The sequence below is a fragment of the Misgurnus anguillicaudatus genome, chromosome 18, assembly GCF_027580225.2.
Source record: "Misgurnus anguillicaudatus chromosome 18, ASM2758022v2, whole genome shotgun sequence".
NCBI classification, from domain to species: Eukaryota; Metazoa; Chordata; class Actinopteri; order Cypriniformes; family Cobitidae; genus Misgurnus; species Misgurnus anguillicaudatus.
Window position 1 is genome coordinate 18,565,441 of NC_073354.2, and position 13,436 is coordinate 18,578,876.

Genomic DNA, 13,436 nt, shown 5'->3' on the forward strand with positions numbered 1-13,436 from the left:
GTCATGGTGAGGTGAGGTAGCAGTTTCTCCTGATAAAAGTGTTTGAATGGAAAGTTTGTCAGTCTTTTGTCAGCTCGGCTAGACGAGACTGATAACGTTTAGGTGAGAAAATGAGTGATAGTGAGATAACAACTTGGAAAGTGTTAGAAGAATGAATGGAGTGAGATGAGAGGCTAAGGTGACATGAGAGCTTCAAAACAGTGATAACAGCCAATGCAATAAAATCAATAGTGTAAGCAAAGCAGGATTCAATCAGATACCTTAGAGATCCTACCTCTAATTTACAGACATGTATTTTGAATTACACTGTACTTTTACCTCAAGTTATCTGGAAAATGCAATACTTACACGTTAGCAGGTGATTTATCTAGTTGTTCTTTTAAACAACACTGGAAAAACTGTTGAAAACTAGCCAGTTTATTACAAAGTGCTACCTGTTGCCATGACAACTGAGTCTCCATCATGGTCATTGCATGCATTTCTACAGGTCTTGTCACCAGTCAGTAAAAGTCAGTGAGATTTCTTCTCACTAGTTCTTTATTCTCTCACAATATCCAGCACTTCACTCACTAACTAAGGAACAGAAACTGTTCATCTTAAGTCTCATATAGTCTCAGGACAATTATATACCTTCTTTGTAGGCTATATTGATACATTGTCCTTACATAAATCAACGAGGTAGCTTTCCCACAGGTATTTTTTACAAGTTTTAATTTCTTGACTACTCTGACATGCCTAATTTTACAATTACATTATGAGACGTTGGCCTGGATTTCATAGACATGAAAGTTTAAAGAGGATCTGTATGTTATCTGACTGTCTGTACTATATCATCACAGTAATCAGCACTGCTCCATTACAGATTGTCTGGCCAGGTGGACTGAAGCAGAATTCATCCAAGTCTATCCATCCAAAAGACACAAAAGGAGATATCTGCCTTCGACACAAGGCCAATGCTAACACAAACCTTTCCAACACATGTTCATCTAAATCTTGAGAATGAACAGATTTGGCTTGATGTGCATAATAGAGGGGCTTCAGCTGATGGAGGTAAAAAGATGCGGTGGACTTAAAATGGGTGTGAGGTAAGCAAATGCTTGTATATCCTTGTGGTGTGACTGACATGACTAAACAATCTCCTTGTAAACTCTTACTACTAATTCTCTCTATACTGTCTGCTGTCTTTCAGAGTATTACTGGCTGTTGCAGTATTGGCTATTGCGTAAGTACAGTAAGTGCAACCTTAAAAAATATCATATTATTTTATAAAATTCCCAGTTAACACAACTGTGTACAATCTTCAAATGATGTAAACAGGCTTACATCATGATTTTTGAATATTCTGGGTGCATTAGTCCTTCCCTGTCTGAGGAGATCTACAGGGAAATATTATTACTCAGCACTGATCTATTGTTAGATACAAATGAATCTGATGCACATATTTGCTTAAACAAAACTATGAAGTTAATGATCTGATAACAAACCCACAGACAATTATTGTCATATTTAGTACCACTTATGTGTAAACAATACCACGTATTCTAAATATTTTCATATTATTTAGATTTTCTTGTGTATGTAAGTAAACTTTCACATGAACATAAATAACGTCATCATTTTCTCACTCTCATGTTGTTACAAACCCGTATGAAGAAAGATATTTTGAGGAATGTTTGTAACCAAACCGATCATGAGCACCATTCCCTTCCATAGTAGGATGAAAAATACTATGAAAGTGAATGGGGCTCATGAACGATTTGGTTACAAACATTTCTCAAAATATCTTAAACAAAGAAATGTATACAGGTTTGTAACAACACGAGAGTGAGTAAATGATGACAAAGTTTTCATTTTTGGGTGAACTATCCCTTTAATGGACTATTTTGTTGTACTGTACGATGTATGGTGCTTGACACTAGAGCAAATCCATACTTGATTGTTTTTAAATTCAGTTTGCTCCTCTCTGCTGTATTCTATTAGCCTTTCACACATAACACACAAGGGTCAGGGTAATATCATTGCAGTTATTCATGTTCATGTCCACCCAGACATGAAAATGATTACGGTGTTTATTGGCCCATTAGGAGTTTGCAGCTCTATTCAATGATTCAGTGAATAGGGATCGCAAGGGAAGTCTCTAATATCATGAGGGCAGTGAACAACAGATGCACAATCTAATCAGTTTCTGCATGAATGGACACTAGGGTTACGAGACGCACAACAGTATGCTTGCAGAAGCGGTGGCTTGACAACTGGTAAACATATGCGAGAAAAACAGAAAGCCTCACCTCAGGGCCTTGTTCCCGAATGTGACACGATTCGCTGTCTCCCTCGGAAAAGGACCCCGATTCGTCACTGGAATTGGTTCCGTAGGACTGCTCGCACTTTATCTTGGGCCGCACCCGTGCGAATATCGCATCCGTGTCGGCGCCCGCCTCTTGTGAATTGCCGGTGGGACACCGTGTCACGTTGGGGCAAGGTGAAGACGAAAACTCGAACTGTGGCAGGCTGCAGGGGGAGCCGCCGCTGCCGTCCTCGGCGTAGGAGTACGACGAACAGGAGCTTGAGGTCCGGGTGCGAGTCTCTGAAGGAGGCGATCGTGGGCATACTTTGATTGGCACTGGGCAGCTGGTATTGGGCCTTTGGCGGCATAGCAGGGGCGGGTCGCTGGCTGTGGTGCTGGAGGAGTACGTTTGGGAGCTGGGGAGGGACTGGCTGGCACCGGCCCACAATCCCTTTGGCATGGGTTCTGAGAGCTCCTTCTCCAATGAGTTCCCGCTGGGTTGAGAGTGAGTGGGTGTACCCAGTCGGTCACAGGCCCCTGAGGAAAAGATGACACTGCGGCGATCCAGCTCCACCTCTTGCTTGCACACGCCGTCACAGGAGGCCGACTTCAGCGAGAGCCCTGGCGGGAAACCATCGGCATCTTTGGGGAATGCCACAGGCATGCCAAGCTCACTGGCAAGCGATGGCCTGTGATCTTTTTTGTGGTCTTCCTGAGTGGTTCCTTTGTCCTGGGCACTGGCGAGTCTGTTAGCAAATAGCTGCTGAGGTGTGCTAGCCAGGTCCTTCTTGAAGAGAGTTTGCCTGCTCCCCTTTGGTTGGTCCACTGCTATAGAACCATCCAGCTCCATCTCAGCCACATCGTTGCTTTCCCTTCTATCCTCTTCATCCTCTGACAGGCAAACTGAGATAGATTCTTCCTCACTGCGTGGTTCCTGCTTGATTTGCTTCACGGCTGGCCTACCCATGTCCTTGAATGTGCTTGGAAAACCTGAGGTACTGGTGTGTGAGGAGGCGTCGTTGTTGTGCTTGTTGCATGCCCACTGGTACTTCCTGTACTTAGGGCATCGTGGCAGGTCCGAGTTGCCATGCCGCTCAAAGTCCATCCGCCCGTCGGCTAAATCGTCTGCTGCTGCCAACCGATCGTGGTCTGGCCACCGTAAGGAGTTCTCAGTGCAACTGCGAGAGCGTGGAGAACCTGACGGCGTCGTCCCTGCAGTCGTCACCGTCGTCAGCGCCTCAGGTTGCATGCTCTCATCCTCTACGTGATTGCTCTCAGACTCCACCTTGCGACCGAGAAGCAGGCCGTCCTCCTCGCTACGCAGCTGAGCCTCCAGGAAGCGAAAGCAGGAGTCCTCCAGGTTGTGCATGCGCAGGAATTCGGCACAGCGGATGACCTCCTGGATGTTTTCTCTGCTGAGCAGCAGCTTAGCCGTGTAGGCAAACTGCAACAATGGAGCGAATCCCCGAGCACTGACCTGCGGACACACATGCAGAAAAAAATTGAATATTGCCCGTGTTACCATCAGCCATTGTTCAGGGCACTTGGAGAGAACTCGACAGCTCGAATGATCATAAACAAACACTGTAAAGTGCCATTTAATCTTTTATCAGGTCAGCACTGAACCTTGCGGAAAATAAAACATGAAAAAGGTGGTGGCTGTCGGCAGACCAAGAGACCTGACTCATTTATGATGTTTAACTCGATAAGGCCCTCTAAATTCAGCTCAGCTAGCGCTCCCTGCTGTAATTCTGAAACAAGTAGGAGCATATTGGTTTGTAAACACAATGTCACATCTATCCTCAGGTGAGGTATCTTAAAGACTAATGGGCTCTAGGACTCTTACAAATGATCCTGGCAACAGCCATCCTAAGCCTACAGAGAGAAGTAGACAGAAAGAGAGAGAGAGAAACAGATATGGAAGCTTTCCATTTAACTTAATGCGAGATAGTTAGGTAAATGCCTGAGCCTGCAAAAGCTTGGCTGGCCCATTGCAGCATTTGTATTGTTGGCATAAGTGCATCAGTCTTTGTTGCAATTAGTTTAATTTAAAGATAATAAGACACGTATTAGGCTAATGTATATGTATCCTAGGAGGTAGAAAAATCTTTGACACTGAGTCAGACTCTGTCTGGAGCCACAAACAGACTTTCACGTAGGTAATCTTTGTTTACAGTCACATTAAAATGGTTGGACTTTGATCTGGGCCAGCATTGTTCAGTTCACAAAGCTCCCTCTCTTCTCCCTCAATGATGTAAAGTTCTCAACAGCACAAGTGAACTTGTGCTCATGGATGAGAGCAAATGAGATCAACACTTTAAGTTGAATGAATGGAGACAGGACAGTGTTTAATGTACGTGTCTTTTGTGGACAAAATCAGTAGTCTCCATAGATTTTGATAATCGAGGAACCTCTTATAGATTGAGGGTAGCGCAAGGTCCCAGATCAGTAGTATCAAACCATACTCTGCCTGGTGTATCTTTCCTAGTTACTTAAATCTTAAAAATTTGCTTCGTTGATGTTTCCACTTGGAAGAACATGGGGATTGTGTGCACAGTCATGGCAAAGGCATGGAGGGAAAACCCAGGCTTGAGATTAAATGACTCTTCATAGCAACTATAATTCAAAACACAGCAGATTGTGGTATGTGGTAAAAACACACGAAAAATCACACACAAAACAGAAACGCACATACATTGAGTAAAATACTGCCTCCTGATTAAGCTAGCGGTGGCATACTTGATTGTAATGAAATCAAACACGATAGCCACTAAGCGCATGTTGAAAAAATTCATAAGTACCACTTAAAACCTTTTAGCCAAAAACTAAAACATAGCCAGGTTTGGTACATAACAACTGAATATAAATTGTATTACATTATGAACCATATTTGCATTTCCAGACAAGCATATTGTACCATACCAGCATTTGGAAGGTAATTAATTTCATAATTTTGGGGTAACGAATGTCATATTTGGTTTCATGCCTGGTTCCATATAAATCATGTGCCTCATGAAAGTCTTTAAAGTACAAAATTGGCCTTTCAAGCACTGCAATAATTTATTTTCTGTGTGTAAGCTACAATGTATGCAGGCAGCCAGCCATTATTACAGGGTAGGAGAATGGCTGCTATCCGCTTGTTAAATCATGACGTAAGGAATACTGCCTCCACTCATTCATAGAGGATATTATTCAAACAGCCGTTTATAAGCATTATATATTCATATTACACATTTACGTGAAAATAACGTAACGTAACTCACAGTGTACACACCAGTTTCCAGGCTCACAAAATCATAGACAGCAATATACTAATAATTTGTAAAAAATTAGTCGAATTTGTTATGGAGATAAAAATTAGGATTGGGTGTTTTTGGTAGTTTTGCATTATGATACGAGTGTATATTAGCATGATTTTTTGTAATTTCCCTATGGTGCTTGAGATCGGTTGGACCTGGAAGCGGTGCATGACGTTAGACTTAACAGGCGGATAGGGACCTAATTTAAATACAGTATATCACAGTGCTGTGTAATAATGATTAATAATGGTAAATTAGGTGCCTGACGTAAAGATTATATGAATATATAGCCTCTCATATTTATATTCAGGCATCGTCAGATGGAAATCTCTAAGACGGCACTGCAGTCACACACAAACAAAGGATTCAACAGCATCCACAAATATGCTCACAAACAAAATTGATGACTACTGAGTCTGAGTCATCCAGGACTGTCTGTGTCCAGTAGACACATTTCAATAGAGAGAGAGAGAGAGAGAGAGAGAGAGAGAGAGAGAGAGAGAGAGAGAGAGAGAGAGAGACTCATCTGCCCACTGGCGATACAACAACACCGATCTGTCACTGCTGAGTGGAAGCTGCTGACTCGTAATGTTTGTGGGGGATGGTGTGTGTGTGTGTGTGCGTGTGTGTATTGTGTGTACACAGTGTACAGGAGTGGGGGAGGAATCATATGAAGAAGTGTGCATGTGTGCGTGTGTTTGTTAAAAGGATGATCATGGCTCTTTGACATCATGTCTGTCCACTTAGAAGAGGAAGCCGAAAAAAAGAGATTTAATAAAAAAATATGATATTTGCATTATTATTATATTCATATTCAGTGATTTTGATATGTTTTAATAACTTGATGTAATAACTCGCTATTAATACATAATGTATTAATATCTTGAATAATAATAAATCTGATTTAAACTTCTGTAGTGAACATGATGTTGTGTTTGTACATTTGATTTACTTGAATTTAATATTTGAATTCATGACTCAGGTTTAAAGGCAGGATAGGCAGGAATTATCTAAAAAACCTTTTTTTTACAAATTTGTTTAAACTGTCTTTATATACCAATACATAAGTAAAATGTAAGTACTCTGAAAAAGAGAGTATAAAAATCGAGTGTCTGTAGACCTCTCACGAGTCACAGCTTATTTTCCATTCACCCCACCCCTCCCTTCTGGGTTTCTTCTAAAGCCACGCCCCCAAAACACATGAACGCGCGACGCTGACCGGCTCTGCTGGGAGAAGCATTTACCAGACGAGCGGAGAGGAAGGAGCGCGGTGCATGTAGTAACATCATGTTAGAATCACATGTAATAATACACCTAACTTTATCACTATGAATATAAACAAATAGGATGGCTTTTAGTACTCACTATTAAGCTAGCGTATCGATACTGGTAAAGTTTAAAATATATTTAGTTTGATTCGGTAACAAACGAGCTAGTTATATTTATAAGACAAAGCTAAAAACAGGTTGCATTTATACACGTTTTTTTTTTACCATCAGTTACACTGTGATGAAGGTGAATTTCGTGGAAGGTTCATAACATACGGTGTTTTGCATGGAAGAGCTTCCGTGAGGAAAGCATTGTTGACTCTGATGATGACTACACTCCGGAGACAATACCGCTCCGCATCGTCGACTTGAGAAAAAACCACGCGATATTTACTCTTGTTTGATTTCTTCGTTTATTTCTTTGTTTGCCTTGTTTGCCTTCGCTGACTGGATATGGAGGTACTGCGAGCTCTGAATGCTCTTTCTCTGCCGTACTTTTGCTCTTCCTAGAGTGCCTTGTGCACGTTCGAATCAATCGGGTGTGCGCAACAGGGGTGGTGCCATGGTAGCGAGAGAGAGTGATAGTCGCGCAAGCCAATCATTTGTTTCGTCCCGAATATAAATAATTATCTGTGTTTAAAACAGTGGTGAGAGGTCTACAGACACTCCAGTTTTATACTCTTCTTTTTCAGAGTACTTACATTTTAATTATGTATTGGTATATACAGAAAGTTTAAACAAATTTGGAAAAACGTTTTTTAGATAATTCCTGCCTATCCTGCCTTTAACTGTTCATACCAATGACGTCATTTAAAAACCTGATTCAGAAATGTAACTGGCTACAATGGCTGTTTGGTCCTAATGACAAAATACCATTATCAGAACAAATATCATATTTACATTCACGCATTTGGCAGACACTTTAATACAAAGCCACTTAAAGTGCATTCAAGCGATACATTTGATGTTTTTTCTATATAGTCCACTTGTTCACTGCTGTGCTTGGATTCAATCAGACACACCAGTTTGTAACTGAAGGTGGAGAGAGACGGTGTGTGAAGGCTATGCCTGACTAACAGCTCTCTCTGCTGGGGAAAGGAGTTTTTGAGCTGACATCAGCAGACAGAGTCTGCAGGCGCAGCATCGGTTCCTGCACCATCTGTGGCTGCTAATACAAGTGTTGCCATGACACACGCACCACCAGCCTGATGCAGAAAAAAACAAGGTGTGTGAACAAAAGAAAAAAGGATAAGCCATGACAAGTAGAGAGAGAATAAAGGGAAATATGAATAATGGAGGCTCCAAAATCTAGCTGCCTGCCTCATTGCCTACACAGACAGTCTTTTAATAGATAGTTCACCCAGAAATGAAAACTCTGTCATTATCTACTCACTCTTATGTTGTTACAAACCTCAATAAATGTCTTTGTTCTGATGAACACCAAGGAAGATATTTGAAGGAATGTTTGTAACCAAACCATTCATGAGCCCCATTCACTTCTATAGTATTCTTTTATCCTACTATGGAAGTGAATAGGGCTCATGATCAGTTTGGTTACAAACATTGCTCAAAATATCTTCCTTCCTGTTCATCAGAACAAAGAAATTTATACAGGTTTGTAACAACATGACAGTGAGAAAATGATGACAGAATTTTCACTATCCCTTTAATGGTAGCATCCTATCTGCAAGCAGTCTCCATCAGTAGGTACGTTTACATGCAACCAAATAATACTTTGTAATCGTTTTGATGGCTCAATCAGATTAAACAGCTTTCATGTAAACACCTTAATCAATACGATTGAGGTCAATCGGAAGCAAATTTGGATCGTATTGAAAGGGTTGGTGTAGTCTAATTTGTGATCCGATCACCAGGATAAAAGTATTCATGTAAACAAATGAATTGTAATATTTTCTCAATCGAATGCAAAAATACATTGAGCGCATGCGCAGAAAAATTTTGCTTAGTTTCACGTCTCATATTTATTTCTTATTTGCGTATCACATGATTATCATCACAGAAACATGAAATAGCAAGGCAATGGCAACACGCATTGCATTATTAAGGTAATGGGGTCACGCGCTGTACATTTTGCAGGGTTCATGTGTACTTTCATAACATTAGGCTACATAAAGCAAAAAAATAGCATTGTGCCTTTTGAAAAATGTATTTTCTTTGCCGTTATCTGAAAACTTCTTCAGAACAACTTTCTCCGACCCAACTTTAATTCCAGAGATAAAGCGTGAACAACGAGAGATGCTCTGTGCTGTGTTGTCAATCCTCTGCTTTTTGGCGGAGTTCAGATTTGGTTTATTTTAAACTATTTCTGCAAGTTGACTTTTTTCTGCAGGTTAAAGATCTAAGGATTTTCATGATTAGTTATTGGTTTTTGGGCTGTGAATATTCTTTGGGATGGTTTGGGGCCAGTTTTGAATGTCCATCGGAATGGTTTTAATACGTGAATCTGGCAACCCTGGCTGTGCGCTTGCGTAGACGTTTGGTTCGGATTATACAGAATGTACATGTAAACGAACATTTTAATCAGGGTACAAGTAAACTGTATTGTCGTAACCTGCAATCAGATTAAATTCAGTCGGATTGACAAAATTTGTGCATGTAAACATAGCCAGTGACTAATAACAAAAAAATACATCGCTAACACATTACGGGAAAAATAATTTCTTTAAATGATTTTAAACTATTTTTAATTTATACTTCAGTGTTAAAGGAATATTCAATTTTCTTAAAAGAAAAATCCAGATAATTTACTCACCACCATGTCATCCAAAATGTTGATGTCTTTCTTTGTTCAGTCCAGTAGAAATTATGTTTTTTGAGGAAAACATTGCAGGATTTTTCTCATTTTAATGGACTTTAATAGAGCCCAACATTTAATACATAACTCAACACTTAACAGTTTTTTTCAACGGAGTTTAAAGGACTATAAACAATCCCAAACGAGGCATAAGGGTCTTATCTAGCTAAACGATTGTCATTTTTGACAAGAAAAATAAAAAATGTGTACTTTTGGACCACAACTTTTCGTCTAGGTCCGGTCCAGCACGACCTAACGTAAATGCGTAGTGACGTAGGGAGGTCACTTGTTACATATATAAAACGCACATTTGCGGACCATTTTAAACAATAAACTGCCACAAAGACATTAATTAGTATCAGTTGACATACAACAACGTAGGAATGGTCCTCTTTCTCCACACTTATAAACACTGGGGCAGAGTTTCGCGTTCGTCCTCTGTGACCTCTTGACGTCATGACGTATTGCGTGGGGTCATCACGACTGGATCTACATGACGAGAACTTGTGCTTTAAAAGTGTATATTTGTTATTTTTCTTGTCATAAATGACGGTCGTTTTGCTGGATGGGACCCTTGTGCCTCGTTTGGGATTGTTTGTGGTCCTTTGAGGCTCCGTTGAAAAAAACTGTTAAGTGTTGAGTTGAGTATTGGATGTTGGGCTCTATTGGAGTCCATTGGAATGGGAAAATCCTGCAATGTTTTCCTCAAAAAACATAATTTTTTCTCGACTGAACAAAGAAAGACATCAACATTTTGAATGACATGGTGGTGAGTAAATTATCTGGATTTTTCTTTTAAGAAAATTGACTAATCCTTTAAATCAACATTTGTCATATTGGTATTACATTTGTAATTTTTTTAAAATGTCTTTCAGAATTAAATGAAATATATTTATTTATATACTCTATTGCCTCGTCCACCATCTTGGATTTATATTTTCTTACAGCTCACCACATGCATAGAGGGATTGCTCTTGACTTTGCTTAAAATGTAACCAAAGCAATTGCATTAAATTATGTCGGCGCTGATAGCCCGTGGTTAGTGCGCCAACATATAGCACCAGTGTGCTCACAACGACCCGAGTTTGTTTCCCATCTCTGAGGTCCTGCCGATCCCACTCCCCTATCTCCAACCAACACTTTCCTGTATACGCTCCACTATACTGTCTAAATAAAAGCTAAAAACATAACTTTTATGTGTTAAAAAGATATTAATAAAGAGTAGAAAGGTGGAGAGGTAGAAAGACAAAGACAAGTAAATTGAAAGTGTAGCACTTAACCGTGCAGCGCTACGCTGACAAACAACAAAAGAAAAGATAAAAGGTGCGGACAGAAAAGCAAAAACTAAAGCGCTATTGCTACTCGTTAGGGGGCGGACTTTGACATATGAGGCACTGAACCTGTTAACAACATTTATTATGTTGAAAACAGACAAAGGAACAAATTTATCTAAACGACAGATCTGGGCCATTTATGCTAATTCCTACTACAGACCCCTCTCTTTCTCACTGGGCCTGAAAAGGGTCATATTGTTACAGAGCAGGATATTACACCTATTGTACATCATACCTCCTGACAACTCCGGACAATTTGGGAATTGTGCCAAGCCATTTCTTTCCATAAAAAGGTCACAGAACGCTATAAACCCCTCACAGCTGCCCTCTCGTTCATTTACTCTCTCTCTCTCTCTCCTCTTTGATGCTCTTGCCTCTCAGTAGCAGAAATGGCTAATGTATGTAAATTTGCCCCGGCAAATTCCTGCATGTTATGAATGTTAATGAGGCAAAGAGCCACATGACAATGGAGCGAGAGCTGTATTGAGCGTCTGACAAATACCAAAACTCGACTGAAGATGGGACGCTTGTGATATGAAATGTGCTGACTAACCTAACCTTAATCTCGCACCCAGACACAGACAAATGAAATGTGGCGCGGCACAAAGTCACGGTTCACTATGAATGCGATATATGGTGTGTACAGGGTATTTGTTGGCTGTGCTTTAAAACCTACTTGAGACAGCATTTTTGGGATATATACTGTATGTGATTCAAGTGCTTAAACATGCCTATGACTGAAAATGATATTAAATGCTAAGATTTGAGAGTACTATCTCTGATATAGCACTGGAAGAAATAACATTTTATTAATTTAAAGTTAATGGTGTTTTTGTAGCTTAGCTGGTAGCACTGTAAAACGTGACAGGTTCGATCCAGGGAACACATACTGTATACTGATAAAAATGCAAAGCTTGCAATGCACTGTAAGTCGCTTTGAATAAAAGCATCTGCCAAATGGGTAAATGTAAATATAAACAGTAATTTCACTCACATATGCACACACTCAGATGAGTAAGTGCTTGACAGATTTAAAGTCATCCCTTCCTTGTGCGACGGATTAAATCAGATAGGCTACTCTCTAGGTCTAGGCTAATCCTCTCAAAGTGAGGTTTACAGTACACAACCAGACAGGCAAGAGGACATGACCTCGTCTACCTTGAGCTTGTCCATTCCACAGTCCTTGGCCCTTTAAGACAAAAGCTCATTTCTTCCTCTTCTCTCCCTTCTTAGGTCATTTCTCTTACTCAGAAATCCATTTGATAGATGGACTTCCTCACCCGGGCTTTACCTCTTTGCCCAACCCCCCTCACCCTATGACAGAAGACAGAACTCCCTCGGTCTGCATAACAGACTACAAATGTGCCATAGCCTTGAGTGTTAACATGCATGCCAGTCTGCCGTTATTTCCTCCATGACTTATACAACAGGATTACACTTTCCTGTCTGACCCGCTCAAAAGCCTCTCACTGTGTTTGTGTATATCACTGGATTTACTGTAACACATTCTAAACATTTAAACGGTTTCAGCAATAACAATATTAACTACTTTCGTGAAACAAACGTAACTTACCATAAACTTGCGCAAAGACTCAATAACAATAGAGTCCTTTTAGAGTCGTTTATTTCTGATAACAAGCAAAATAATCAACAAGTAGATTACCGTAGTTCAAATTATAGCTAAAGCGTATCGAAAGCTACACTGAGCTAACGTTACAACTAATGTTACGTAACTTACTTGTAAAATAATGTATACAATGTTAACTATAGATCGGCTGCCAAACCTTCCTTCACATAACGGTGATCTATAATCGCCGTCTTCCCTCTTCTTTAGGAAACCAAAACATTTCTTATTTTCCACGAGGTATTTGTTCCAGGGTTCAGTTTAGCAACAAGTCAGACCATTACAAAAAACAGAGACTGGAAGTTAAAGGCGCTCTAAGCGAATCTGTGTGACATCACTTTTTGTTGATGTTTGAACTGTTTTCAAACAAACGGAGCTTAGCTAACTCCTCCCCCTCCCTTCCGTGCTTTCATGAACGGGCCTAACACCCACCCCCAAATCCTTCTTGTTGTTTATTGGCTGGAACACTTTGTTATCATTTCTGTTTCTAGGTTTGGCCACTTTGTTTTTATTGCAGTTTGTGGTGGCTGGGCTGTCTACAGAGACCGCGTTTTATGGTCTAAAATGCGTGAATTCGCTTAGAGCACCTTTAAGGTCCGTCCAGACGCATAAACGCGACAACACACGTAAGTCCGATGAAACTGTCTATAGCAGGGGTCTCCAACCTTTTTGTGAGCAAGGGCTACCATAATGGATAAAACAATCTGGCGGGCTACTTTTTGACATATTCTACTCAAAACGTTTTTGTTTTACTTGTTGATTTTATTTTATTTCACTTGTTGATATGTTTTAGTATTGTTTAAAATGTTAAT

General features: G+C 40.2%; 1 protein-coding gene across 4 annotated transcripts in view; it reads right to left on the bottom strand.

The window, feature by feature from the left end:
- Positions 1-13,436, bottom strand: part of bach2b (BTB and CNC homology 1, basic leucine zipper transcription factor 2b) — a 105,464-nt gene that overhangs the window by 10,076 nt on the left and 81,952 nt on the right. For all 4 annotated transcript variants that reach the window (XM_055185836.2, XM_055185838.2, XM_055185837.2 and 1 more), the window contains exon 3: positions 2,289-3,761. In XM_055185836.2, the coding sequence (XP_055041811.2) occupies positions 2,289-3,761 (1,473 nt within the window). The remainder of the gene's footprint in view (positions 1-2,288; positions 3,762-13,436) is intronic.